General features: G+C 34.4%; 1 protein-coding gene across 6 annotated transcripts in view; it reads left to right on the forward strand.

Moving 5' to 3' along the window:
- LOC100056890 (A disintegrin and metallopeptidase domain 3) overlaps positions 1-26,835 on the forward strand; it is a 98,066-nt gene that overhangs the window by 18,545 nt on the left and 52,686 nt on the right. For 2 of the 6 annotated variants that reach the window (XM_014736540.3, XM_023630464.2), the window contains exons 5-9: positions 11,922-11,998; positions 12,466-12,643; positions 21,716-21,778; positions 26,011-26,082; positions 26,309-26,475. In XM_014736540.3, the coding sequence (XP_014592026.2) occupies positions 11,922-11,998; positions 12,466-12,643; positions 21,716-21,778; positions 26,011-26,082; positions 26,309-26,475 (557 nt within the window). The remainder of the gene's footprint in view (positions 1-11,921; positions 11,999-12,465; positions 12,644-21,715; positions 21,779-26,010; positions 26,083-26,308; positions 26,476-26,835) is intronic. The other 4 variants (XM_070252938.1, XM_070252941.1, XM_070252939.1 and 1 more) reach the window with 3 other exon arrangements.

Below are 26,835 nucleotides of genomic sequence, written 5' to 3' on the forward strand. Positions count from 1 at the left end.
TGCTGTACTGCTTTGTTGCTGTGGGGCTTTCTTATCATTCATGTGCTCACTGGAGTAGCAATGTTAATTCCATTCAAGAACTTTTCCTTTCTATTCACAACTTGGCTAATTGTTTGGTGCAAAAGGCCGAGCTTTTGACATCACCTCAGCTTTCGACACGCAATTGAGAGAGAATGAAATTTAAAATATGGTAACTAGTACGACATTTGTCTTTCTCACCATCTACAAGTAGAAAGCAGAGCAAAATACATAAGGCATCTGTTTTCAGACATTTGACAATAGGTACTCAGAAATTTTCTCTCTGTGAGAAAGAAGGCACAGAAAGTGAGTCTCACATTTGACTCAGCCCTCTGACTGGGGACAATGTCTTAACCAAAGCACAGAGAGGTGGAACCAAGTAGAACTCTGAGTTTGAAGTTCAGAGCTCCTGAAGCACCCAGAACATGCATGACATGGGACCAGAGATGTAGAGGGGCTATCAGATATATGTTTTTGGGGGAGGAGAGGAGTTGTCCTTATGTCCTTGATTAAGGATTAGGCTGCATATGTGGTGGGTAAGACTCTACTGAAGGACAGAGGGTAAAATGGAGATAATACTAAATGTCAAACAGTATTGGGAAATGTTGGAGTTTCAACCCAGGCAGAGTAGACTGACCTTGCTAAAACCCCAGGCATTCAGCTGAGACAAGAAAGGCTAATCCTTAGGAGGAAGGTTCAAGCTCCAGAGTAAGAGATACTCTTATCATCCCCATTCTACATCCCAAAGCCCAAAACCCAGCAAGAAGAGGATTAAGGAGGGTTACCAGTAAATTAATTGCCTTCCAATGCAAAACCCAATAGTCTATACAGGGTTAAAACATGGTATAGGAAGGAAATAATGCAGATAAGGACAGAAATCAATGAGACATAAAAAGGAAAAAGAATAGAAAAAATTAAAGCCCAGAATTTAGATGTTTAAAAGGACTGCTAAAATTGTTAAACTCTGGTAAGACTTATCTAGAACAAAAATAAATTCCATCAATATTAGGAGTGATGGGAGATATTACTAGTTATGCAGAGAATAAAATGACATTTCAGAGTAATTTGAAAGCTTTATGTCAATAAACGTGATAATTTAGATGAAATGCACAACTTCTTCAGAAGGACAACTTACAAAACTGAGAGAAGATCTCAATTCATTTGAAATCTATTGAAAAAATTAAATTCATAAACAACCACTTTCCCACAAAAATACACCAAGTTTAGATGTTCTCACACTCCAACTGTTGAGAAATATTTTTGTTGTTTCCTGTCTTTACTAAAAATAATGCTTTTATGAGCGTTCGTGTACAATATGTTGCATGAATATAAATTTTTGCTTTTCTGTGATACATGCCCAGGAATATGATTGCCAGGTCATATGGTAAGTGTATACTTATTTTTTAGAAGAAATTACAAAATTACTTTCCAGAGTGACTGTACCATTTGACATTTCCACTGGCAGTGTATGAGAGAGAAAGAGTGTCTGCATTCTTGCCACCGTTTGGTGTTATCACTATTTAATTTTTTTTTTAGGCATAGTTATCGATGTGTAGTGATAGCTCATGTAATTCTGATTCGCTTTCTCTAATGACTAATGATGTTGAACATATTTCCATGTGCTTGTTTGTCACCTTTTGTGAAATGTCTACTAATGTCTTTTACCCATTTTCTGATTGGATTGGTTGTTTTTTTTTACTGTTGGTTCTTGAGCAATTTTTATGTTGTAAACACAAGTCCTTTGCCAGATATGTGGTTTGCAAATATTTTCTCCCAGTGTGTAAGCTGTCTTTTCATCCTTTTCATAAAATCTCTCATTGATCAGAAATTTGTAATTTTGATGAGAGTTAATTTATCACCTTTTCCTTTTATGAATGGTGGTTTGGGTATCAAACCTAAGAACTCTATGTATTGCTACGTCCACAAGATTCTTCTAAAAGTTTTACAGTTTTACTTACATTTAATTGTATTTTCACTTTGACATAATTTTATATAAGGAGTGAGATTTGGATCAAAGCTTTTCTTTTGACTAAGGATGTGTAATTGTTCCAACACCATTTATAGAAAATAGTATCCTTCTGCACTGAACTTCTCTTGCATATTTGTCAAAAAGTCAGTGGGGCATATTTGTGTGGATGTATTTCTGAGTTCTTTGTTTTGTTCACTTCTTCTCTGTGTCTATCCTTCTGCTACTGTCATGCTGTCTTCTTTAGTTTACCTGCATATTAAGCCTTTATGCAGACTACAGTGATTCCTACCGTGTTATACTTCTTTCTCAAGACGTTTAAACTATGGATATTTTGCTTTTTCATATAAGCTTTATACTAAACTACTCTATGTATACAAACAACCTTGATAGGATTGTGATAGACATTGTGTTGAACCTACAGATCAATTTGGGGAGAATTGACATCTTTATTCTGTTGATTCTTCCAATCCATGAATGCAGTATCTCCATTTATTTGGTCTATTTTTTAATGTCCTTCATTAGCATTTTGTAATTTTACCATTCAGATCCTGTATATATTTCTTCAGGATGACACTGAAGTATTTCATTTTCTCTGGAGAAATTTTAAATGGTATTGTATTTTAATTTCAGTTTCCACATTTGTTATCTAGAAACAAAATTTATTTGTTTGTGTTGCTCTTGTATCCTACAACCTTGCTGAAGTCACATTAAATCTATGAAGGTTGTTTTTTTGGGGAAGATTAGCCCTGAGCTAACATCTGCTGCCAATCCTCCTCTTTTTGCTGAGGAAGACTGGCCCTGAGCTAACATCTGTGCCCATCTTCCTCTGCTTTATATGTGGGATGCCTACCACAGCATGGCTTTTGCCAGTGGTGCCATGTCCGCACCTGGGATCGGAACTGGCAAACCCCGGGCCGCCAAGAAGCAGAACGTGCAGACTTAACTGCTGCTCCACTGGGCCGGCCCCAGGGTTTTTTGTTTTGTTTTTTTTTTTTTTGATGAGGAAGATTGGCCCTGAGCTAACACCTATGCCAATCTATTTTGTTTGTGGGATGCTGTCACAGCATGGCTTGATGAGTGGTGTGGAGGTCTGCACCTGGGATCTGAACCTGCAAACCCCAGGCTCTCTATGCCATTGGGCTGGCCCCAGGTTTTTTGGGGTTTTATTGGATAGATTTCTTGAGATGTCTTACAAATATGGACACTTATTTCTTCCTTTTCAGTCTTTCTTCTTTTTCTCCTTGCTTTGCCTTACTGTGCTTGCTACAACTTCCAGTGCTGTGTTGAATAACAATAGTAAGGGGAGACATCCTCATGTTGTTCCCAATCTTAGGGATGAAGTAGTTAGTCTTTCACCGTTAAGGATACTGTTAGCTGTACTTTTTTTTTTTTTGAGGAAGATTAGCCCTGAGCTAACATCTGCCTCCAATCCTACTCTCTCTTGCTAAGGAAGACTGGCCCTGAGCTAATATCTGTACCTATCTTCCTCTACTTTATATATGGGATGCCTGCCACAGCATGGCTCTACAAGCAGTGTGTAGGTACACACCCGGGATCTGAACCAGTGGACCTCTGGCCACCGAAGTGGAAGGTGCAAACCTAACCACTGTGCCACTGGACCAGCCCCAGCTGTAGATTTTTAAAAATATATTCTTTATAAAGTTGAGGAAATTCTCTATTTCTGGATTGCTAAATTGTTGGTTTTTTTTTTTTTTCATCAAGGGGTGTGTTTTTAATTCTATCAAATGCCTTTTCTGCATCATTTGATATTTTAGCCTATTATGATATGGTGGCTTGCATTGCTTGATTTTCAAACATTGAAACAGTTTTGCATACCTAGAAAAGCTGCAGCTTGGTCCTGGTGTATAACTTTTTTTAAATTCATGGCTGAATTTGATGTGCTAATAATTTCTTGAGGATATTTTTTTTTTGTCAAATTTCATGAGAGATGTTGGTCTATGGTTCTTTTTTCATCTTGACTTTGTCTAGTTTTTGTATTAGAGTAATACTGGCTTCATACAATAAATTGGGAAATATCTTCTCTTCTATTTTCTGGAAGACATGTAAAATACATATTACTTCTTAAGATGTTTGGTAAAATTCTTCAGTGAAGCCTCTGGGCTTGGGGATTTTTTTGTATGTGGGAGCTTTTTAATTACCAATTCAATTTATTTAATAGTTATAGGCATATTTTATCTGTTTCTTATGTATTATTTTGACAGTTTGTGATTTTTAAGGAATTGGTCTATTTTATATCACTTGTGGAGTTTATGAGTATAATTTCATCATAGCTCGTATTATCCCTTTAATGAGTACAAGAGCTATGGTGATGTGCTGTTTCATTTCTGACATTGATGATTTCTGTCTTCTCTTTTCTTCTTTGTCAATCTTGCTGGGGATTTTTCAGTTTATTGAATTTATCAAAGAACCAGCTTTTTCTTGCTTTGATTTTCTTTACCATTTTCTTATTTTCGATTTCTTAGTATTTTACCCTTATGGTTATTATTTTTCTCCCTTCTACATTGCTTTGGGTTTACTTTGCTCTTCTTTGTCTAGTTAGTTGAGGAAAAACTTTTATTATCAGTCTGTGACCTGTCTTCTTTTATATTGTAAAAAATTCCTTCTCAGCACTCTTTAGCTGCATCCTACAACAAAATGTTGTATTTTCATTTAAATACATTTATACATATTGTTAAAATTTATTTTGAGGCTTCCTGTTAGACATATGGAATTTTTCAAAGTGTGTTAATTAATTTCTAAATGTTTGGAGATTTTTCCTCGTCTGTCTCTTGATTTCTAGTTTGATTCCACTATGGTTAGAGGATATACCATGTGTGATTTCAGCTCCTGTAAATTTGTGATGGTTTTCTTTATGAGTCAGTACATTGTGTGTGTAGGTAAATGTCCTGAGATGCTTGAAAACAATGTGTATTCTGCTATTGTTGGGTGGAGTCTTCCATAAGTGTCGTGTAGATCATGTTGATTGATGCTGTTTTTCTGTTCTATGTTTTGTTGATTTTCTGTCTAGTACTATCAATAACCGAGTGGGGTGTGTTGAACTCCTCATTTATTCTTGTGGTTTTTTGTCTTTCTCTTTCAGCTGTATTAGTGTTTGCTTCATGTAGTTTGAATCTGTGTTGTTTGATGCCTGTACATTTAGGATTGCTGTGTCTTCCTGATGGGTTGATACTTTTATGATTATGTAATAGCTCTCTTTGCCCCTAGTAGATTTCTTTGCTTTAAGTCCACTCTATCTGATATTACTAAAGCCAGTCTGCTTTATTTTTATGAACATGTGCATGATATCTATTTTTACATCCTTTTAAGTTCAGTGCACCTGTGTTGTTATGTTTCAAGTGAGTTTCTTATAGAACGTATTTAGTGGGTCATAGTTTGTTGTTTTTTTCCTGTGTGTTGTTTTTCTCCCGTCTACCCTGGCACTGAGTATTTTACTTGGTGTTTTTAGACCGTTTACATTTAAAGTAATTATTGATGTGCAAGTGCTTTCTGTCTGCTATAAAATATATGCTTTTCTGTTTCTTTTTTCTGTGTTTCTCGTTCCTTTGTTACTCTCTTCTTGCCCTCTTCTGGGTTACTTGAACATTTTTAGGATTACATCATGATTTATTTATAGTATTTTTAAGTATTTTCCTCATTGTAGTTTCCTTACTGTTTGCTCTAGGTATTACTATATGTATGTATATATATGTATATATGACTTATAATAGCCTACTATTGTGGAATGTTTACTACTTCGAGTGAAATATTGAAACTCTACTTCCACTGAGATTCCTTTATGCTCTGCACTTGCTAAATATAATTGCTTAAATATTTCTCTACATACACTAAGCATCACATGATATTATGTGATTTTTGTTTCAACCACCAAATATGATTTGAGAAACTCATGAGGGCAAAGATAGTCCATTATATTTACCTCTATTTTAATCCATTAGGTTTTTCCCAATTCCTTATGATGATCCAAGCATTCTTGTCTAACTGTTACCTTTGTTTTTTGGAGTTTCTTTTTGTCATTCTTTAAGGATGTGTGTACTAGTGACAAAATCTCTTAGTTTTCCTTTGTTTGAGAAAGTGCCTCTTTTTCCTTCATTCTTAAAGGATAAATTTGCCAGATACAGAATTCATGTTTGTACTTTTATTTCACTCCTTAAACATTGCTGTGGCATTTCTATCAAGATTTCATGACTTCAGATGAGAAATCTGCTATCATTCAAATTTGTATTCCCCTGTAGGTTATGTGACATTGCTTTCTGATTACTCTGAAGATATTTTTCTTGTTTATCTTTTAATAATGATGTTTCTTGTTTTGGGTTACTTTGGGTTCATTCCATTTGGAGTTTGCTCAGCTTCTGGAATCTAAAGTTTATGTCATTCATCAATTTTGTGAAGTTTTCAGCCATTCTTTCTTTTTTCTTAATTTTTGTTTATATGATTTTTATTGTGGTAAAAACAGAGTGAATTCTACTCTTTTAATAAATTTCAGTTATACATGACATTATTGTTGACTGTAGGTATGATGTTTCATTGATGATCCTAGAGCTTATTTATCTTGCTTAACTGAAACTTTATGCCCATTAATTAGTAACTCCACATTTCCCCTTCCTCCTGGCGCCTGGAAAACATCATTCCATTCTTTGATGGTATGAATTCGATTATTTTAGATACCTCATATAAATGGAATCATGCAGTATTTGTCTTTCTGTGATTGGCTTATTTCACTTAGCATAATGCTCTCAGGGTTCATCCACGTTTTTACATATTGAAGAATTTATTTCTTTTTTGAGATGGAATAGTATTTTATTGAATGTATATACTACATTTTCTTTATTCACTCATCTGTTGATGGACATTTAGGTTGTTTCCACATCTTAGCTATTGTGGATAGTGCTGCAATGAATATAGGAGTGCCAATATCTTCCTGAGAACCTGATTTTAATTATTTTGGATAACTATGCAGAAGTGACATTGCTGGATCATATGGTAGTTACATTTTTAATTTTTAGAAAACCTACATGCTATTTTCCATAGCAACTGTACCATATTGTATTCCCATTAACAGTGTACAACAGTTGCAGTTTCTCCACATACTTGCCAACATTTGTTTTTGTTTATATGATGATAGCCAACCTGACAAGTGTGAGGTGGTATCTCATTGTGGTGTTGATTTGCATTTCCCTGATGACTAGTGATAATGAATATATTTTCATATACCTATTCGCCCTATACCTGTTTGTCTTCTGTTCAACAATTTTACCAATGTTAAGTCTTCCAATCCCTAAGCACAAGAAGTCTTTCCATTTGCTTGTGTCCTATTTAACTTCTTTCATCAGTGTTTTGCAGTTTTTAGAATACAGGTCTTTTACCTCCTTGGTTAAATTTGGTCATAGGTATTTTTTTGTTTTGTGTGCCATTATAAGTGGAATTGTTTTCTTAATTTCCATTTCATACAGTTCATTGTCAGTACAAAAATGCAGCCAATTTTTGTATGTTTATTTTGTAACCTGCAACTTTACTAAATTTATTAGTTCTAATGCTTTTTGTGAAGTCTGTAGTCTCTTCTATATATGAGATCATGTCATCTGCAAACAAAGACAATTTTACTCCTTCCTTTCTGATTTGGATGCCTTTTATTATTATTTTTTTCTTGTCTCATTGCTCTGGCATGAATTTCCAGTCCTGGGTTGAACAGAAGTCGAGAAAGTGGGCATTCCTGCCTTTCCTTATCTTAGAGGAAAAGTTTTCAGTTTTTCACTGTTGAATATCATATTAGCTGTGGATTTTCATATATGGCCATTACTATGTTGAGATAATTTCCTTCTATTCCTAATTTGTTGAGAGTTTTTATTATGAAGGCATGTTGACTTTTATCTAATTCTCTGCATATATTGAGATGATCATGTGATTTTTATTCTTTATATTATTAATGTGACTTTATCACATTTATTGATTTTTGTGACTTGAACCATCCTTGCATTCAGGGATAATTTAATTTCATCAAAATGTATGATCATTGTAATTTGCTGGCTTACACTGGATTTGGTTTACTGCGGTTTTCTTGAGAAATTTCATGTCTAAATTCATGAGGAATATTGGCTTGTAGTTTTCTTTCCTTATGGACAGTTTGTGTGGCTTTTGTATCAGGGTAATGCTAGCCTTGTAAAACAAGTTTGGAAGTGTTCCTTCCTCTTCAACTTTTTGGAAGAGTGTGTGAAGGATTGCTGTTAATTCTTCCTTAAATGTTTGGTATAATTCACCAGTGAAGCCATTTGGTGTTGGGCTTTTCTTTCTTGGAAGGTTTCTGGTTACTTATTCAGTCTCCATAGTAGTTGTTTTTAAGTCTGTTCATATTTTCTGTTTCTTCATGATTCAGTCTTGGTAGGTTGTATGTTTCTAGAAATTTACCCATTTTCTACGGTATCCAGTTGTTGGCATAGAATTGTTCATTGTGTTCTCTTTGATCCTTTTTATTTCTGTGACATCACTTGTAATGTCTCTGCTTTTATTTATGATTTTATTTATTTGAGTCTTCTCTCTTTTTCTTAGCCTAGCTAGGGGTTTGACGATTTTATCTTTTCAAAAAACCAACTCTAATTTCATGATTTTTTCTGCTTTCTATTTTATTTCTGCTCTAATCTTTATTTCCTTCTTTTTGCTACTTTGAGCTTAGTTCTTCTTTTTCTAGCTCTTCGGAGTGGGAAATTAGTGTGTCAATTTGAGATTTTCTTCTTCTTTAATTTACAGCTATAAACTTACTCTTAGCTCTGCTTTCACTAGATCCCATAAATCTGGTATGTTGTGTTTCCTCTTTCATTTGTCTTGAGACATTTTGTAATTTCCTTTTGACTTTTCCTTTGATTCTATTGTTGATCAAGTGTGTGTTGCTTAATTTCCACATATCTATGTAGTTTTTACTTATCCTTCTGTTATATTTGTTGACCTAAATAACAAAGTAAACTGAGGCAAACTCAAAAAGATGAAATTATTTGGGAATTGCCAGAGAATTGCAATTTAGGGCAAGCAAATGTAGCAAGCTACAGGTAAGTTGTTTGAGGGTTTGGAGTAGGTTGTATTTATGGCCAGGGAATGCGAAGAGGGAAGAGTGAGTTTAACCACACATAAAATTCCTTTCTCAAGATTTCTTTTCCACAAACCTTCTGTAGCTTCTCATATCTAGTTAGGTTTTGTCCTATCTTTTTGTTTTTTTTATTCTGGAACAATCATTTTACTTTAGGACAAAATTACTTTCTTTTTTGCCTTCGACAAAAATGCATCTTCATTGATTATCCCTTTTTTGGAGCAGGAAAAGGTTAATTTTTGATTCAATTTCTCCAATAGATACAGACCTGTTCAGATTGTCTATTTCCTCTTGTGTGAGGTTTGACAAATTGTGTCTTCAAGGAATTGGGGAGAAGCAGGCATCTGTGTTTTTCCTACTCTCTCTGTGCTGGGAATGAGGGAGAATCAGTGGCATTTACTATTCCAAATTGCTGCCTTTATTCTCCCCCAGACAGCTAAACCGTGCCAGATCCATCAGTGCTCCAGGATTTCTGAGACAGATGCTAGTTCTTTGGACCGTTTTGGTAATAGGGTACTCCATGCACAGGTCAACCCTTTCCTTTCCCAGAGAGAAGCAGAGAGCTGGGATTTTTCTTCCATTCACTCTGGTGTATGGGGGCAGGGAGGGGGGTGCAGATCAATGGTGTCTACTAGCACAAGCCATCACCTCCATTGTTTTCTGGGCGGCTAGACTGTGCTAAACCCATCAGAGCACCAGGACTGGTGACACAGATGCTAGTTGTTTCGGTATACTCCTCAGAAAAATGGGGGCACTGGACATGTGAACAAGCCCTTTTCCTCTCCTGGGTCGATCTGGGAAGGTAGAGGGTTTCTTTCTGATCATATGGCAGTGCTCTTGGACAGTCTCTGGTGAAAGGGTGTCCCAAATTTCCCTACTGCTTTGGTGAGTCTGATTTTGCATTCTCTCAGGGTGAGCATGAGCCTTTCAATTCGTTTCTGATTTCTCACAAAGGGAATTTGTCTGTGAACTGGTGTGTTTGTTGGGGGACAGGGGATCCAGGCTTCCTACTCTACCATCTTCCCGACCGAAATTTCAGACTCTATTCTTTGAATACTTTTCAACCCCACATTCTTTCTTTTCTGCTTCTTGGATTCTGATATGCATTTTTATATATTCTGTAATTGTTCCACAGGTCCTTGGGGCTCTATGTATTTTATTAGCTCATTTTTCTCTGTTTTATATATTGAGTAAATTCTGTTGATCTGTCCTCAAATTCACTGATCCTATCCCTTGTTGTCTCCACTCTACTTTTGAGCCTATCTGGTGTGTTTGTGTTTTGTTTGTTATAGTCTTCAGGTCTAATATTTTATTTGTTTTTTATAGCTTCCATTTCTTTTCTGAGATTTTCTGTTTTTTCATTTGTTTCAAGATACTTTTTAATTGTTTATTTATGCAATTTTGTCACAGCTGCTTTAAAATCTTTGTCTAATAGTTCCAACATGTGGCTCATCTCAATATTGGGATCAGCTGGTTGTCTTTTCTCATTCTTGTTGCGATTTTCTTGGTTCTTGGCATAGTGTGTGATTTTCAGTTATTTCCTCGACATTTAAATCTTCTATTTTCGGAGGCAGTCACACAGTTTAAGTTTAGCTTTAGTTTTGTTTGTTGTTCAGTGACAGTTTAGCTTTCTTGGGTCTTTAAATATTATTGTGTTGCGCTTCATTCTTCTGGCTCTGCTGGAGCTCCTGCTGAATCTCCACTGGTGCAGCCTCTAGTGATAAAAGGTGCTTTCCTGGGCCAGCTTGTATTGCTGGGTGGGGTTGCATGATGAAAGACCCATGAGCTGGAAAGCATTTCATCTGGCTGTTCTCCCTCCAGTGGATGTTAGTGTGTTTCTCACTCTATCTCTGCTAGTGCCCCTGGGTGAGGAAGGTTCCTAACTGGGCTACTTCCTTCTGCTTGGAGTTGGGGACATTGGGAATTATCTCATGAGAATCATTTTCTCCCACTGGGTGCAAGACCAGGAGACTGAATTGCTCTCTGTTGCTGGGTAAAGGCTTGAGATCTGGTTTACATTCTCTCTTTTTGTGATGAGCTTGTAGCTACAGTGTCTGCTGGCACCAGTGCAAGTGGAGGTGGCTGCTGCTGTTGCTTGGTTTGGAGCAGGGTATGCTCTGCTACTGTCCGTGGTTGGGGGATAGGAGTTAAGCCTTGGTTGGAGAAAAAGTGAACAGTTAGCAATGGAAATATATCTGGGAACTAGTAACGTATAAACAAATGCATAGGAGAGAATGTGATGATACTAAAGCTCTCATAGCACAGATTAACAAAGGAACAGGACTGATTCTAGATATCACCAGACTCTTAAGGGCAGAGAAGGGAATATTCACTGAAAAAGAATATTAGGGAAGACTCTGGGAAGACTAATGCTGTAAGAGTCCATGGGCAGGAGAGTGGAACTAGGGTGATCAATATGGTGAGATACTAAAAAGAAATAAAATGAGGAAATGTCATTTAAGATACCTTTGGGGAACAGAAAAAACAATTGAAATGTTCACAGTTGAAGTCAAATTAACACTGCTAATTGCACTGAGTTAGCAGTTATAAATGTACATTCAAGAAATGTGGCTGAGAAAGAAAAGAAAGTTGTTTGTCAAAAATTTAGAATTATAGCAAGAATTATTTGAGGGAGGATAGGAGTCATGATTATTCTTAGGCAGAAGAAGGCTTAGAGGAAGAGATTGCAGGTAGATAGAAAAAAAAAGGAATATCTGTTGAACAATATTATGATAATGGCTAAATCTGAATGTTTCATGATGTCTACAAAGTAAGGATAAAACCGAAAATTTTATTTTCAAATCATTCACGAATGTATCTTTATACACTCCTGTTTAGAGCCATTGCTTTTATCAAGGATATGCTGCAGAGGTTCCAAAATCAGTTGTGACACTTAGCACTTGTTCTGGACTCAGGTAACAGCATATTTCAGAGATGTACATGGTTGAAAATCTTATGTAAGCTTTAATGTTTAAAAACTTCTTAAAGAATACAGATAAAAAAAATAGCCTTTGATTGTTTTCTTCTCATATGCTTTCTTTTCCTCCTCCTCTTCTTATCATTTTTCCTATTCTCTCTGTCTCTGTACCATGCTTGCAGTCATAAAATTTATTCAGAAAAACCTCCCACTAGTCTGAAGAATATTCACACTTCTTGGCCACACTAGAACCACAATGTCTCCTAAATACCGTAATAAATAGAAGACGGTATAAAATTGGGTCTGAAAGTTAATCCAAGTAACATGGGATGATTCTTGGGTATTAGACCACAAAGATCACTGTCAAATTTCTGTAAAATGTTTTTATTTAATGTTGACTTACATTTCTCAGTGGCACAGCTATATTAATTACTCTTTCTTTTCTTTTTTAATTTAAATATTCAGGGGATTATTGAAATTGGAGAATGTCAGTTATGGAATTGAACCACTGGGATCAGCGGCTACATATGAGCACATGCTTCATCGAATAAAGAATAATAAAATCTCTTTTCCTCCCTTACAAGAAACTTATCCTATGACCGAATTGGTAGATAAATCCTTCAGGATTTTTGTGAAATCAGAAGTAAGTAACCCCTTTTGTGAGATCTTCGCTTGTGTTACTTCTGATAAACTTATTCAGATTGAGATGTGTTACATTTGGAAAACAAATTTAAACTGATGTTGATCATATTAATACCTTCTCCTGTAAGGTGTTTATTTAAAACATATTTTATGTTTATTCATATAATATTTAGAAAATGTAAGAGATATAAAGATATAATTTAGAAATTCTCACAATTCCCTAATTGCAAGTATTTTTAAGCATGTATACATAGTTGCATTGTGACTGAATTTATATCCTACCAATATAATGTTACCCAAATCTGCTGATTATTACTTTGTCAGCATTTTCCTTGTCATTACACTTTTTTGTAAAAAAGTGTTATCTTAATAGCAAATTTAAAAGTAGTAAAAGGCAAGAAATTGTTTCAGAGCTCGTTGTCTAGAGATAATTGTCTTAGAATTTTCAAATATTTGTTCCAGTTTTTGTAATATACTTAGTTATAAATGCAGCTTTATAAATGTACAGATTTTTTTAAAACAAAAAATGATCTAACCATATATGCTGCTTCGAAATTTTCTTTTTGCTATTAAGAGGATATGTACATTTTTACTTATCATTAAATAATTTTCACTTATTATTTTAAATTAGATAATATTGGTTAACGTGTTAAAATATTAAATATGTACATATGTAAAGAAAATATTTTCTGTTTTCTAGAGGTAAATGCATTTTATCCATTGAAATTATTTGGATGTATATTCTTTTATAGTTTTTAATTTATATATGTGTGTGTGCATATATGAAGCATATATATGTATATATGAGCAAATATCCATGTATAAGCATATAGGTATATAATATATATACTAAGCACAAACTTGAAATTTATATATTTTGTAAAATTATGTCATATTTTACATATTTCATTATTACTTTAATCAAGAAATGAACTGCATGAATGTACCCAAGTTTTGAGCAATCATACTTTGCTTATAAATGCTTGCATATAAAAGTAGGCATATTTCCAAAGGCTTTTTGATGTATGTATATATATATATAATCTCCTAAGTTCCTCCTTAAGAAATTTTATACAACTTTACATTTTATCACCAGTGGCTAAATAAATGAATCTCTGTCTACATATTCTCATCAAAATTGAATGTCATGTTAAAGAGAAGCAAAAAAAAAAAATAGTAAAAAGTGAAAATAGAATTTAATTTATGATGAACTCCATCTCACTTTTGCTTTCATTTACTTTTGTTTATTTTGGCAAAGATGTTGGTTCAGATGTAGATTAATAAAATTACCCTTTCAGAATCTCGTAAAAACAATAAAATATAGCCATATATAGAGACGAAAATTTTATTTTTAATAAAACTAAGATGTGCCCGCAAACTTTATGCCAGCTCTGGAAACTATCTGCATGTTGCCATACAACATTGGACACAAGTAAAGACAATTTTTGCAGCTGAAATAGAGCACTATAACATAAATTTAAAAACTTTAAAGTATTCCATAAATACTCTTCTGTGGCAGAGGGAGAACCTGAAGAGGTGGATATGCTTTGAGAAAGACAAATAACCCCGCACTTGAAGCCATCCCTCTCCAATGAATCAGCAACAAGAGAGGGGTTGGAAGAGATACAGATAACAGACAGTCCCAGCTGCCTTAGTTTGAAATCCAAGTCTGTCCGGCTGTAGCCACAAGAACCTGGGCAAATAACATAACCTTTCTGTGTTTAAATGTTCTTATCTGTAAAATCCAATAATAAAAATAATTGCTAACTCATGCAATATTTCAAAGATTAAATAAGTTTATAAATGGAAATTACTTAGCATAGTATATGGAGAAATGTAAGTGATCAATAACATTGCTACTACTAATAATAATATTTGCTCACCGCATTTTCTAATGTAGTGAAGCAACATATTGGAAGTAATTATGGAAAGTTTGGGTACAAAACAAAATGCAATAATGAAATAAAATAAAGACAAAGATTTCAGAACCTAAGAAAAAACCCGGGAAGTCACTGCAGGAATGGAGATAGGTGGGTAGTGGTACATGTTTGTGAATTGTGTATCTTTCATAGGGAAACTTGATAATTGCTTTTCATCCTGAATCTGATAGACTTAAATCTCTGAGTTTAGGTAAGCATGTTCTCACATGCACTAGTGCTTTTACAGGCACAAATAAACAAAGTGAATACCTCCAATATAACAGATTTTTTAAAAGAACAGAAAAAAAGTAACATGAAAACATATTTTTGGCAAATTTTTATATTTCTGAAAGTAAACACGAATAAACTTACAAGCAAGGTGAACACTTTCATTATAAGCAGAGTTGAAAAATGGAACAGAAACCAAACAAAATACAAGAAAGGGCTTACCTTTTAACGGCACGTTGGACGTATGCATTTACCCCTGCCCCTCCGTTAAACCCCACTACTATGAAAAGAGATTTTTAAAATGCGTAAACATACAAACACTAATAGAACAAGATAGGAATAAGAACAATGGAAATTTAATAGCAAATAGACAGCTGATTTAGCTCCTAAAAAGCTGAATCCTAAACTGGCAATGGGGATCGCCTCTGGAAACTTGGTACCTAGTGCAGTGCTGTCCAGTGTTTCTGGAATTGCATGCTCACATACCTTAGGAAATAACTTTAAAGGTAGACCTAAGAAGAGAATTGATTGAAAATAAGTTAAGTATTTAGAAATCCTGATTTCCTCTCCTAATCAATTGTCTCTGTTGTAAACTGATAGATAATCGAAGGTTGTTTACTTTGGCGGGGGGTGAGGGGTCTGTGAAACAGGAGCACTAGGCACAGATGTTCTATTGTATTCCACACTAGGGGAAGATCATCATACTGAAACTAAGGTAATTAAGTTAAACTTGGCACACTGGATATTGGAAACCCGGCTTATATATTCTAAGAAATATATCGGAGAGACTCCTCTCTAGGAGGCAATCAAACCAGCCAAAGAATCAAAACTAACCATATTAACAGCAAGGTTTTCCCAACCAACCACCTAGAGAAATTACCCTCTGTGAAGACAGCAGCCCAGAAACTACATGTATGATCATACATGTTGGAATAAGCTATTAAACGCTCAATTCTTAATATGAAGGTGCACTAAATATATGATGACACAATGTAATATGGAAGATGGAGACATGAAAAAAATCAAAGTTTTAAAGTTTGAGGTACCAAAGAATATAGGGGGTGAAGGAAACAAAATGACAATATCCTCAGAGAGCTAAGAGAAAATATTTCATCCGCAAAGTAAGAATGGAGTGCTGTTTAAAAACTAACATTCAACGGATAAGTAACAGTTCTTGGGAATTAAAAGTATGATAATAAAAACTCAATAGAAAGTTTACAAGATAAAATTCCAGAAATCACACAAAACGTAAAGAACAAAGACAAATGAAAGGGAAGTTTGAGAGAGAAGAAATGAAGTTAAAATAACAATATGGGTGATAGAAATAGGGGTTCCAGTACAAATAAACAGAGAAAATTGAGTTGAAGACAAGACAAGAAAAATTCTCAATTATTTAAGATGAATTTCTGGACTGATATAAGAAAATCTGATTTCTTATATATGCTCAAGATGCAGAATGGCATGAAATTTTCCAGCAGCAATACTGGGAGTTGAAAGGCAATACTACAATTGCTTAAAATAAGGCAAAGTAATTTTCAGTCTATAATTCTGTATCCAACCAAAACTACTTAATTGAGTTTTTTTAATAGAAATCATTTCTTTCCTCCCTAATGCAAAATGTCCTTCTTATTCTGTAAAATAAACAAGCCACAGTTAAACAGAAAAATAAAAGGCCCTAATCTCATCCTGAATGAAAATAGTAGCCAGCCACAATCAGAACCAAATTCACAAAGAATGTTTTCCAAATAGAGTGAACTTTCAACCAAATCAAACAATGGAACAACTGTGTACGCAGTTCTCCCCAAACTGTATTCTTCATGAGAATCAATATTAGGTCAAATCCCACTTGATTTTGAAGCAAACAGTTCCCCAACGCTCATTGGTTTAATGTCTTGTTCAGGCAAAGACCAAGTTGGATGAAACTCTCCTGGTTGATTGTCTTCCTAGCTTGACTCAGGACCCCTGAGAATCTCCCACTAGATTATCTGAGTCTAGTCAGTGATAAAGGGAAAAGAGTGCGTATGTCCCCACCTTGATACAGTTGAGCCTGGACAGCTGCCTGTCACTGACATCTCTTCTCTTGGAGAGGGAGTTAGCATCATTCTTGGATAACTGGCCATTCCTTATACCCCAAAGTATAATAATAGTCACTAATTCCCACCGTTTCTCCAAGAAAAGTTTGACTTGAGAGAACTGCATGTGTTCTAAAATAAGAATAATAATCAGAAAGGAATAAACATGAGCCATATGAATGACCATAAATATAAAATATAGGAAAAATACAAAATCCGAAGTGAATAAAAAACAATACTGATATTATTTTATATTCATGTACTGTCTCATAGGTGCCATGTATTGTTCTAAAAGCTTTACATATATCCTGTCTTTTCAATTCTTTCAATAGTTCTAAGAGTTAGTACGATTATCCCTCTTTTCAGATCAGGAAACAGAGATTTAGAGAGCTTAAATTATTAATCTACGAAATTCTCTGGTAAGTTGCTCCATTAAAATTCAAACCCAGGTAATATGACCCTAAAGATATGCTCTTTAGTAGTCTAATGGTCTACTTCTATACAGTCTGTTTAGGAGAGCCCTGAAAGTGCTCAGGAAATAAGTGTAAGAGAAAAATAAAGCTATTTTAAAAATAAAAAAAAATTGGTAGTAGAACTAGTGAATAATAGAATAAACGTCGTGCTAAAACCCCAAATTGTAGTATTATAGTCAGGTTTAAGGAAACAGAGAAAGCAATGATATAAAAATTATGATAGAGAACACCTAAGACCGTGTGATGGTTAATTTTATGTGTCAATTTGGCTGCGCCACAGTGCCCAGATAGTTGGTCAAATTTGATGGGTGTTTCTGTGAGGATGTTTTTGAATCAGATTAACATTTAAATCAGTGGACTTTGAGTAAAGCAGATTGTCCTCCATAACGTGAGTGGATCTCATGCAATTGGTTGATGTCCTGAATAGAGCAAATGGACTGACCCTCCCTTAAGTAAGACAGGATTCTCCAGCCAGCTGCCTTCAGACTGGAAGTGCAGCAGCAGCTCTGCCTGGATCTCCTGCCCACTGGCCTACCCTCAAGAATCATGTGAACCAGTTCCTTATAATAAATCTAATTATAGTAAATTAAAATAAATGTATAAATATACACACAGACATCCTGTTGGTTCTGTTTCTCTGGGGAACCCTGACTAGTAGAGTGTAAAAGGTTGATAAGAGAAATTCAAAATAATAAAATTGTCCTTCATGAATAAAATAGCACCCAAAGTATTACAAGTTACTAAGAATAAAACTTTGTTCATGTAAAGGAGTTCTGAATTTGAAAGATGCCCCAAGAAACCCTGATAAAAACTGGCAACACTGAGATGTAATGTGGTTAGTATATTGGACTTCATAAATGTATAATGAATAATCTTATAGGCACCTTGGCCTCCACAGAAATCACCTACAAAGATAGGAAAACTCAGCCTTTGCTCAAATGAAGTGCTTGTAAGACAGTCAACCATGTCTGTCTTGGGGGCTTGTATAGAGAATTGCTTCTCTAGGGGGTACAGGCATACCTCGGAGATATCATGGGTTTTGTTCCAGACCACTGCAATGAAAAGAATATCACAATAAAGTGAGACAATTTTTTTGACTTCCCAATGCATATAAAGTTATGTTTAAACTATTCTGTAGTCTATTAAGTGTACAGTAGCATTATGTCTATAAAACAATGTACATACCTTAATTAAAAAAATACCTAATTGATAAGAAATGCTAACCATCATCAGAGCCTTCAGCAGGTGGTAATCTTTTTGCTGGTGAAGGGTCTTGTAAAAAACACAATATCTGCAAAGCACAATAAAATGAGGTATGCCTGTATACAACATCCCAACAGTTTTTTTAACCTAGTCAAGTTGCCGTTTTATATAAAAACATTCTTACTTTCTCAGGAATTCTGAGACTATAGTATCTGTGGAACTTTGAGGCAATATTACTTCAATCAGTATAGCAAAATAGGAATCGAATCAAACAATTTAACATATTTATGTAGAAAACCACAGAATCATTGATAAATAGTCCAGAAATATCATTTGGCAAAATTCAACACCCATTCATGATGAAAACTAGGAATAGAAAACTTCATTGATCTAGCAAACAGCATCTGTTAGCATCTACAGCTAACATAATGAATGTAAGTGACTGAATGTTTTGCCCCTGTTGTGGACTGCATGCTTGTGTCCCCCCCAAATCCATATGTTGAAACCCTGACCCCCCCATACGATGGTATTAGGAGGTGGGGTTTTGGGAAAATAATTAGGGTTAGATTAGGTCATAAGGACGGGGCCCTCATGATGGGATTAATGTTCTTATAAAAAAGGGAAGAGACAGGAGATCTCTCTCTGCTCTTCCTCCCAAGAGCACACAAGAAGACAGCCGTCTGCAAACTAGGAAGAGAGCTCTCACCAGCTACTGTATCTACTGGCTCCTCGTTCTTGAACTTCCCAGCCTCCCGAACTGTGAGAAATAAAATGTTTGTTGTTTAAGCCACCTAGTCTCTGACATACTTTTTATAGTCTGAGCTTACTAAAATAGCCCCTAAGATTAGGAATAACACGAGGCCATTTGCCCTCACTAGTTCTAGTCAACATTTTACTAGAGTTCCTCGATAGTGCAACGGGAAAAAGAGTAATAATCAAGGGCACACGCTTTTGAAAGGAAAAAGTAACCCTATATTTTTAGTGATCTAACTGTGTATGTAGAAAATCCCAAAGGATCCCCACCAGAGCTATCAGGACTAATAAGAGGGTCTAGCAAAGTCACAGGAGAGAAAGAAATTGACATCATTAAGATGTTCGTTTTCCTGAAATTTATCTGTGGATTTAGTGTAATCCCAATCAAAATTCCAGTATGTTCTCAAATTCATAAAGAGATGCAAATATCCTAGAATAGTCAAACAGCTTTAAAAAGAAGAATAAGATAGAGTACTTACATTATTTTTTCTTTTTTCTGTTCTTTCTTTTTGTGAGGAAGATTGGCCCTGTGCTAACATCTGTTGCCAGTCCTCCTCTTTTCGCTTGAGGAAGATTGCTGCTGAGCTAACATCTATGCCAATGTTCCTCTATTTTTTATACATGGGATGCCGCCACAGTGTGGCTTGATGAGTGTCAAGATCCACGCCCAGGATCCAAACCTGCTAACCTTGGGCTGCCCAAGAGGAGTGCATGGAACTTAACCATTAGCCACCAGGCCAGCCTCTACATTACTTTTTCTTAAAGGACCAGATAGTAAATATTTTAAGCTTGTGGGGCATGTGGTCTGTTGCAGCTACTTCACTCTCCCTGTGTAGCATGAAGCAGCATAGACAGTATACAAACAAATGGTGCGGCTGTGTTCCAATAAAATATTTTTTACAAAACAGGTGGCCATAGCTTGGGTTATAGTTTGCTGATCCCTGCTATAGAGATACACATTGTTTTATTGGTGTAAGTATAGACATATAGAACAGTGGAACAGAATAGATCAGAAGTAAACCTGTGTACTATTGGCCAATTGATTTTCCACAACGATGTGAAGGACTTTGAAAGGTTAAACAGTGATCCCTTCAAATTATGCTAGAAGACTGGCTATCCATATGGAATAAAATGAATCTTGACCCCTATTTAAAAAATTGAATTACAGAATAGTCTTAAATGTCAAGACTAAACAAAATTTCTAGTAAGGAACTTAGGAGAAACCAAATTAATGAACCATAAGAATGTGAAAAGATGTTCAACGTCCTTAATTACCAGGGAACTGCAAATTAAAACCTCAATGAGACATCAATACAGGTTAACAAGAATGGATACAATGAGAAAACACAATACCAAATATAGGCAAGAATATGGAGCAGCTGGCACTCTTATTAATCCTTGGTGAAAATGCGGAATGATCAAACTGCTTTAGAAAACAATCTGGCACTTTCATAATACTTTATACACTCACAATTACCATATGACTCAGGTATTCCATTTCTAAGTATTTACCAGGAAAAATGAAAGAATATAACTGCACATGGATATTCAGCTTTATTTATAATTGCTAAAATGACTAAATAATCCAAATGATCATCAACAGTAAATGTATAAACAAATTGTGATATATTTCTAAAATGGCATGCTACTTAGCAATAAAAACTAATGAGTTACTAATAATCACAACAACATAGATGAATGCTGAGTGAAAAAAGCCAAATATAAAAGAGTACATACCATATAATTCTATTTATGTGAAATTCTAGAGTGGATTATTTTAATTTATGGTGAGAGAAAGCAGATAATTGGTTGCCTTGAGTCCTCTGGGCTATTGACTTGGACAAGGGTGATAGAAACATGCTTTGCTTTACTTGTGGAAATGGTTCCATGGGTGTACACGTTAGTACTAATTCATATGACTATTCTTAAAATGGATGCATTCTATTGAGTGTAAGCCACAGTAAAGTCAAAGTTAATTAAAAGGACAAAAGCAATGAGAAAATAGAGGCAATGTTTCAGGGAAAGTTGGTGAGAGCTTGTTTAGTTGAAGTTTGGGGGAAGGTTTCCAGAGGAAGGACACATGAGTTCTCCCTCATTTCAGTAAATTTTCTGAGGACTCTAATTATCAATAATATAAAGTAAAAGCTTCTGATTTGTCCGTAAAATTGTTATTTGGAATCTCACCTGCTTATTTATTCAGGGGCATCTATCCTTTTGTTTTCTTATTATCTTTATATATTTGTATCTGTAACTATTTATCTATTTATCTATCTATACTTTGTGTGTGTGGTGTATATGTATGTATACATATATAATGTGTGTATGTATGCATACATGTAATAATGTACATATATAATGTACATAATTACAAACAATTTGAGAATTTAAAAAGTGTTTTACTTAATTCATGTCTGCTGTTTCCCAGAAAAATTCAGATGCGCTAACGAAAAGAATTCTGAAGATGCAAATCGTTATGGATAAAGCCTTGGTATGCATTATTGATATATTTCTTCATATCTTTATTTTGTGTTTAAATTCAAAGGAAATGTGAGAAAAAAGACTTCCATTGTTTGCAATATAGATATATTTTCTCTGTTCAAAATATGTCTCTGGTAAAGCACAACATAAAGAAATGTTGTCAGTTGCCTTTACATTGACATAGGGGGATTGCTATTTACAATATTGATTTCCAAATCAGTATAGAATTCTATCAATAATATATAGCTTTGTATAATGGAAGGATTCTAGTACAATATTACCTATTGGATTATAATTAGCTCCAGATATTTCTGAATCCACCCCAAATGGTGGTGAAACTGTTTTCTTTAAATTGATTTCCATTTTAAAACTAGCTATTTTGTTTATTACTAAATTGGAGATCCTTGTTATTAAATATTATCTTTTATAAGATTATTTTATGCTTTGTAATCACTTGGGTTCTCTGGTGGAAGTTCTGCATTTTAAAATGAGAAGAATTATTCATAGGAACATTCATTTAGTTATGGAAATGTTTGTTTATATAATCAGTTTTAACAAAGCCATATGAGTAACAAGTTAAAAAATATGATTTGTCCATTATCACTGATATTTTTGCATAAAGTCCCTTGGTGAGTGCCATAATGTTCTAGATTATGTTCATAAAAGAAAATATTTACATCTTTAAATAATTTTTACAAAAACAATAACAGAAAAGAATACACAGACAAAATAATTTAAAAAAACACATAATTTTATCACCAGGAGATAAATTATATGCACACATTTCCCATTTTTTTGAGGAAGATTAGCCCTGAGCTAACATCTGCTGCCAATCCTCCTCTTTTTGCTGAGGAAGACTGGCCATGAGCTCACATCCGTGCCCATCTTCCTCCATCTTGTTTGTGGGACACCTACCACAGCGTGGCTTTTGCCAAGCTAAGCCATGTCCGCACCCGGGATCTGAACCGGCAAACCCCAGGGTTCCAAGAAGCGGATTGTGTGCACTTAACCGCTGCACCACCGGGCCGGCTCCAACACATTTCCTATTTTTAATACACACATACTTATATTTATGTATGTGTATATTTATATATCTGCATTATATATGCTATTTTGTAATGCTATTTTCTAAACAATTTAATAATATTATCCCATATTTTAATGCTTACATAGTGTTCAATTAATATATTAAATATAATTTAATCTGTTTTACTAGCTAATGCCCTTTGGGGCATTTATATTTTCATTATTGTTGTTTCATGCGGAATAATATTATTTGGTTTAACACCAGGGAGCATTGGAATTATGCTCCCCCAGATAATCCCATGAGGTTGCTAAATTTAAATCTAGACAGCCCACTTTCCTCCCTCCACTTAGATGTTAACCTGCCAGTAGCAACAGAAGACATCTTCAGATGCTATTGTCATCATGCAAAAACACCTCCAAAGAGTTCTTTATAATATTCTATGATGAGTATTCCCTCTCCTTTTATGTTCAACTTTTCTGTCTTAAATTTTAAAGTATGACTCTAAACGGCATATCCATAGGTCTTTTTTTTCTCTGCTGGATCAGATAATCCCTTCCTTCTCGTTAGAGTATTTAGTTGATTTGTTTATCACAAGTACTGACAACAGCAGATGGAGGTTAAGTACTCCCGTGTGGTGTGTGCTATTAGCGTTCTAATTGTCCTGTCAACTGTTTGCTCTTTTGTTCCTCCCTTGCTGCTCTTGGATTAGTGGGCTATTTTTAGCATTTATTTTTATCTCGTATATATATTTTTTCTGCTATGCCCCTTTATCTCCCACGTCCCACCCCAGTGGTTTAACTAGTAGTTTCAATTAGTATTCCTATCTTATCACAATCTGGAATTAATGTTATACCATTTCATATATAATGGAAAATCCTTGTAACAGTAAAATTCCATTTAATACGTTTGTGATGTTACTGTAACCTATACTACTTCTCCATGTGTTATAAACCACAAAATAAATTATTTTAAATTAAATATTCAATTGTTGTTTAAAGAAGGAAAAAAGGGTTTCTCATTTTTCTGCCTATTTACCATTTCCAAAGCCCTGTCTTCCTTCTTTTAGGCCTGTGTTTCTGATATTTCTGTTTAGCCTGTTGAATTTTCTTCAGCTTTTGTTCATCTGAAATTATCTTTATTTCATTTTCACTTTTTAAATATTTTATTTGAAAATATTTTCAAACTTCCAGAAAAGTAGCAGGAATGAGAATAATGCAAAGAACACCTGTATCCTCTTTACTTGGATTTATTGTTAATATTATATCATGTCATCGCTTGTGCTCTATTTGAAAGTAAATTGTAAATTGCATCATGCAGCTTTTTTTCAGTGTGCATTTACTAGAATAAGATCAGTACGTTATATAACCACAATAGAGTTATCCATGTAAGTAAAAATAACATCATTAGAACACTTTTAATCAATTCTATAACAACTGCTTTGTGATTGGACCGTGTAATCTACGTGATACTATGCTTTACAGTCAAAGAACTGTTTCATGGCCTAATATGAGTCAACTTATGTAAAACGTTCATATATATTTGAAAAAATATTTATATATATTTTATTATTGTTTTATATAAGCTTTTATAAATGTGTATAATGTCCAAAGTTTGCTTGAGTTTTTAAAGTCTTGTATATCTTTACGGTTAATTTGTCTGCTTGATCTATTAATGATTGAGAAGTATGTAAAAATCCCTCACTATGATAATTTCTATTTATAATTCTGTTAAGTTTGTTTTATGTATTATGTTGCTAGGCTATTAGTTATAAGCAAGTTTAGAATGCTTCCATCTTTCTGATGAATTAAATATTTTATAAATATGTTGTGATAATTATTTCCTTTTTCATATTAATGTTACTATTATGTTAATTACTGTAACTATCACATCACGTAACATGTGCTTTTTGTCTAGTATTGTCCTGGTATGTATTTTCCTGCTTTGACTGTTCGTACTTATATGTCTTTATAATTTAAGTGTTTTTCTTTTAATTTGCATATAGTGAGTTTTCTTAGTCTTTATCATTTGCCTAGTGTTTGATGTGTTGATAATTTGTGATTATTGACATATGTGGATTCATTTCCAAAACCATATTTTTGTTTTCTTTTGTCTTGCTTTTCATATGTTTATTCTTGCAAAGGATCACCCTCACTCATGCTACACCTGCTGTGTTGTGTAAATATTCAATATGGTTTATTGGGGAAGGTTACATACAGAGAAATAGCAAAGTGCAAACAGTCTCTAAACAGCTGGGAGGATGGCAACTCTCTTGTCTGTATCAGAGAACTCTATCCATTCCGTTTTATTTTCTGCCAGGAGTCTTCTGCAGACTTACTGGAGATATTGAAGATCTCAAGCTGCCAATTTTTATGTTTTCAGCCAACACTTAGAAATGTGTGTGCACACGCAATTAGAAGTATTTCAGAGAAAATAGTATGACTTTTGTTCCCTTGAATGAGGACATCTTCTTAAATTATTCACTAATATAGCACTCAGAGCTCTGCATTTACAAAGTACATTGTTGATCCAGGATATATGGTCCTGTTGTCTTATTGGGATAAAGACAAACGATGACAGCACACTGCAGCAGACAACATAGACAGCAGTTTAGCTATTTAGAGATTTGAGTCCTGGTACTCACCTTTAATAATTGTTGCAATCGTAACCTTAATTGTGTGGGTTTTTGTTTTTTTTTTTTTTTTTTGGTGAGGAAGATTTGCCTTGAGCTAACATCCGTTGCCAATCTTCCTCTTTGTTTTTGGTTTTCTTTTGCTTGAGGAAGATTAACCATGAGCTAACATCTGTGCCAATCTTCCTCTATTTTGTATGTGGAATACCTGCATAGCATGGCTGATGAGTGGAGTATGTCCGTGCCCAGAATTGGAACCCACGAACCTGAGCTGCCAAAGTGAGAGAGTGGAACCCTAACCATTCAGCCATGGGACTGGCCCCTTGACCTTACCTTTTGATCCTTAATTTCTGTATGTGTACAAAGGAAGATAATCACAACTATCTCATTTAAATATTATTGATTAACATACGAAGTCCCTAGCTTTATGCCTAAAACTTACTAAATACTTGATAAATCTTAATTCTACTTTCATTCTTTCACTTGAGCACTGCATTATTTTAGCGTTTTATATTTTATATCCATTTAAAATGCTGTAGTCTGGTAATTTTTACTAGTGATTAAGAAACAAAAATTTGCCTTTCAGTATAATTACATGGGCTCTGAAGTGGCAGTTGCAACTGAGAAAGTTGTCCATATCTTTAGTCTTATCAACACTGTAAGTATTTATTTTCACATTTAAATAAGAAATATTCCTATTAATGAAGTAACATTGTATTAATAGCATTTGTATTTTTATAAAAAGTAGTCTTACCAACTAATTTCATTCACCAGTGGATTTCATCTCCAAAAAATAATAAATTGATTATATTAGCTTTATGTATGAGATGTAATGTTATATTTATGTAGCCTAAAACTGCGTATCATGTGTCTTCTGTTTTCAGATGTTTTCCCAGCTTAAAATGACTGTTATGTTAACTTCTTTGGAGATCTGGTCAGATCAAAATAAGATTTCCTCTAATGGGGATGCTGATGAAGTACTGCAAAGATTTGTGTCATGGAAAGAAAAATTTTTGTTTCAAAGGTCTCATGACATGGCATTCTTATTAATGTAAGTACCTTGTTTGCATTGATATAGGGTTTATCAAATTATTTGATATTTTATCTATCAAAATTATATACAAAATTTATTATGTATAATAACAAGACATCTCAAACAAAGATTGCATGAATACTGTATTGGCAGAAGGCAAAATATAAAAATTCAATAATAACGTAAGACACTAACTCATAGTAGGCCGTTATTCTCAGAGTGGACTGTCTACCTGTGGAAATGTAGTGAACCGGAAAATATGAAAGACTTAGGAGAAACGTGAGGCCTTGATGGTTTTAAAGATTTTCCCAGGAGTAAATAATTGAAACCATCATTTTAACATTAAATAAAATGTAAATTTGTTAACAGAATGCAATA

This window comes from Equus caballus, chromosome 27 (genome assembly GCF_041296265.1).
Source record: "Equus caballus isolate H_3958 breed thoroughbred chromosome 27, TB-T2T, whole genome shotgun sequence".
Classification (NCBI taxonomy): Eukaryota; Metazoa; Chordata; class Mammalia; order Perissodactyla; family Equidae; genus Equus; species Equus caballus.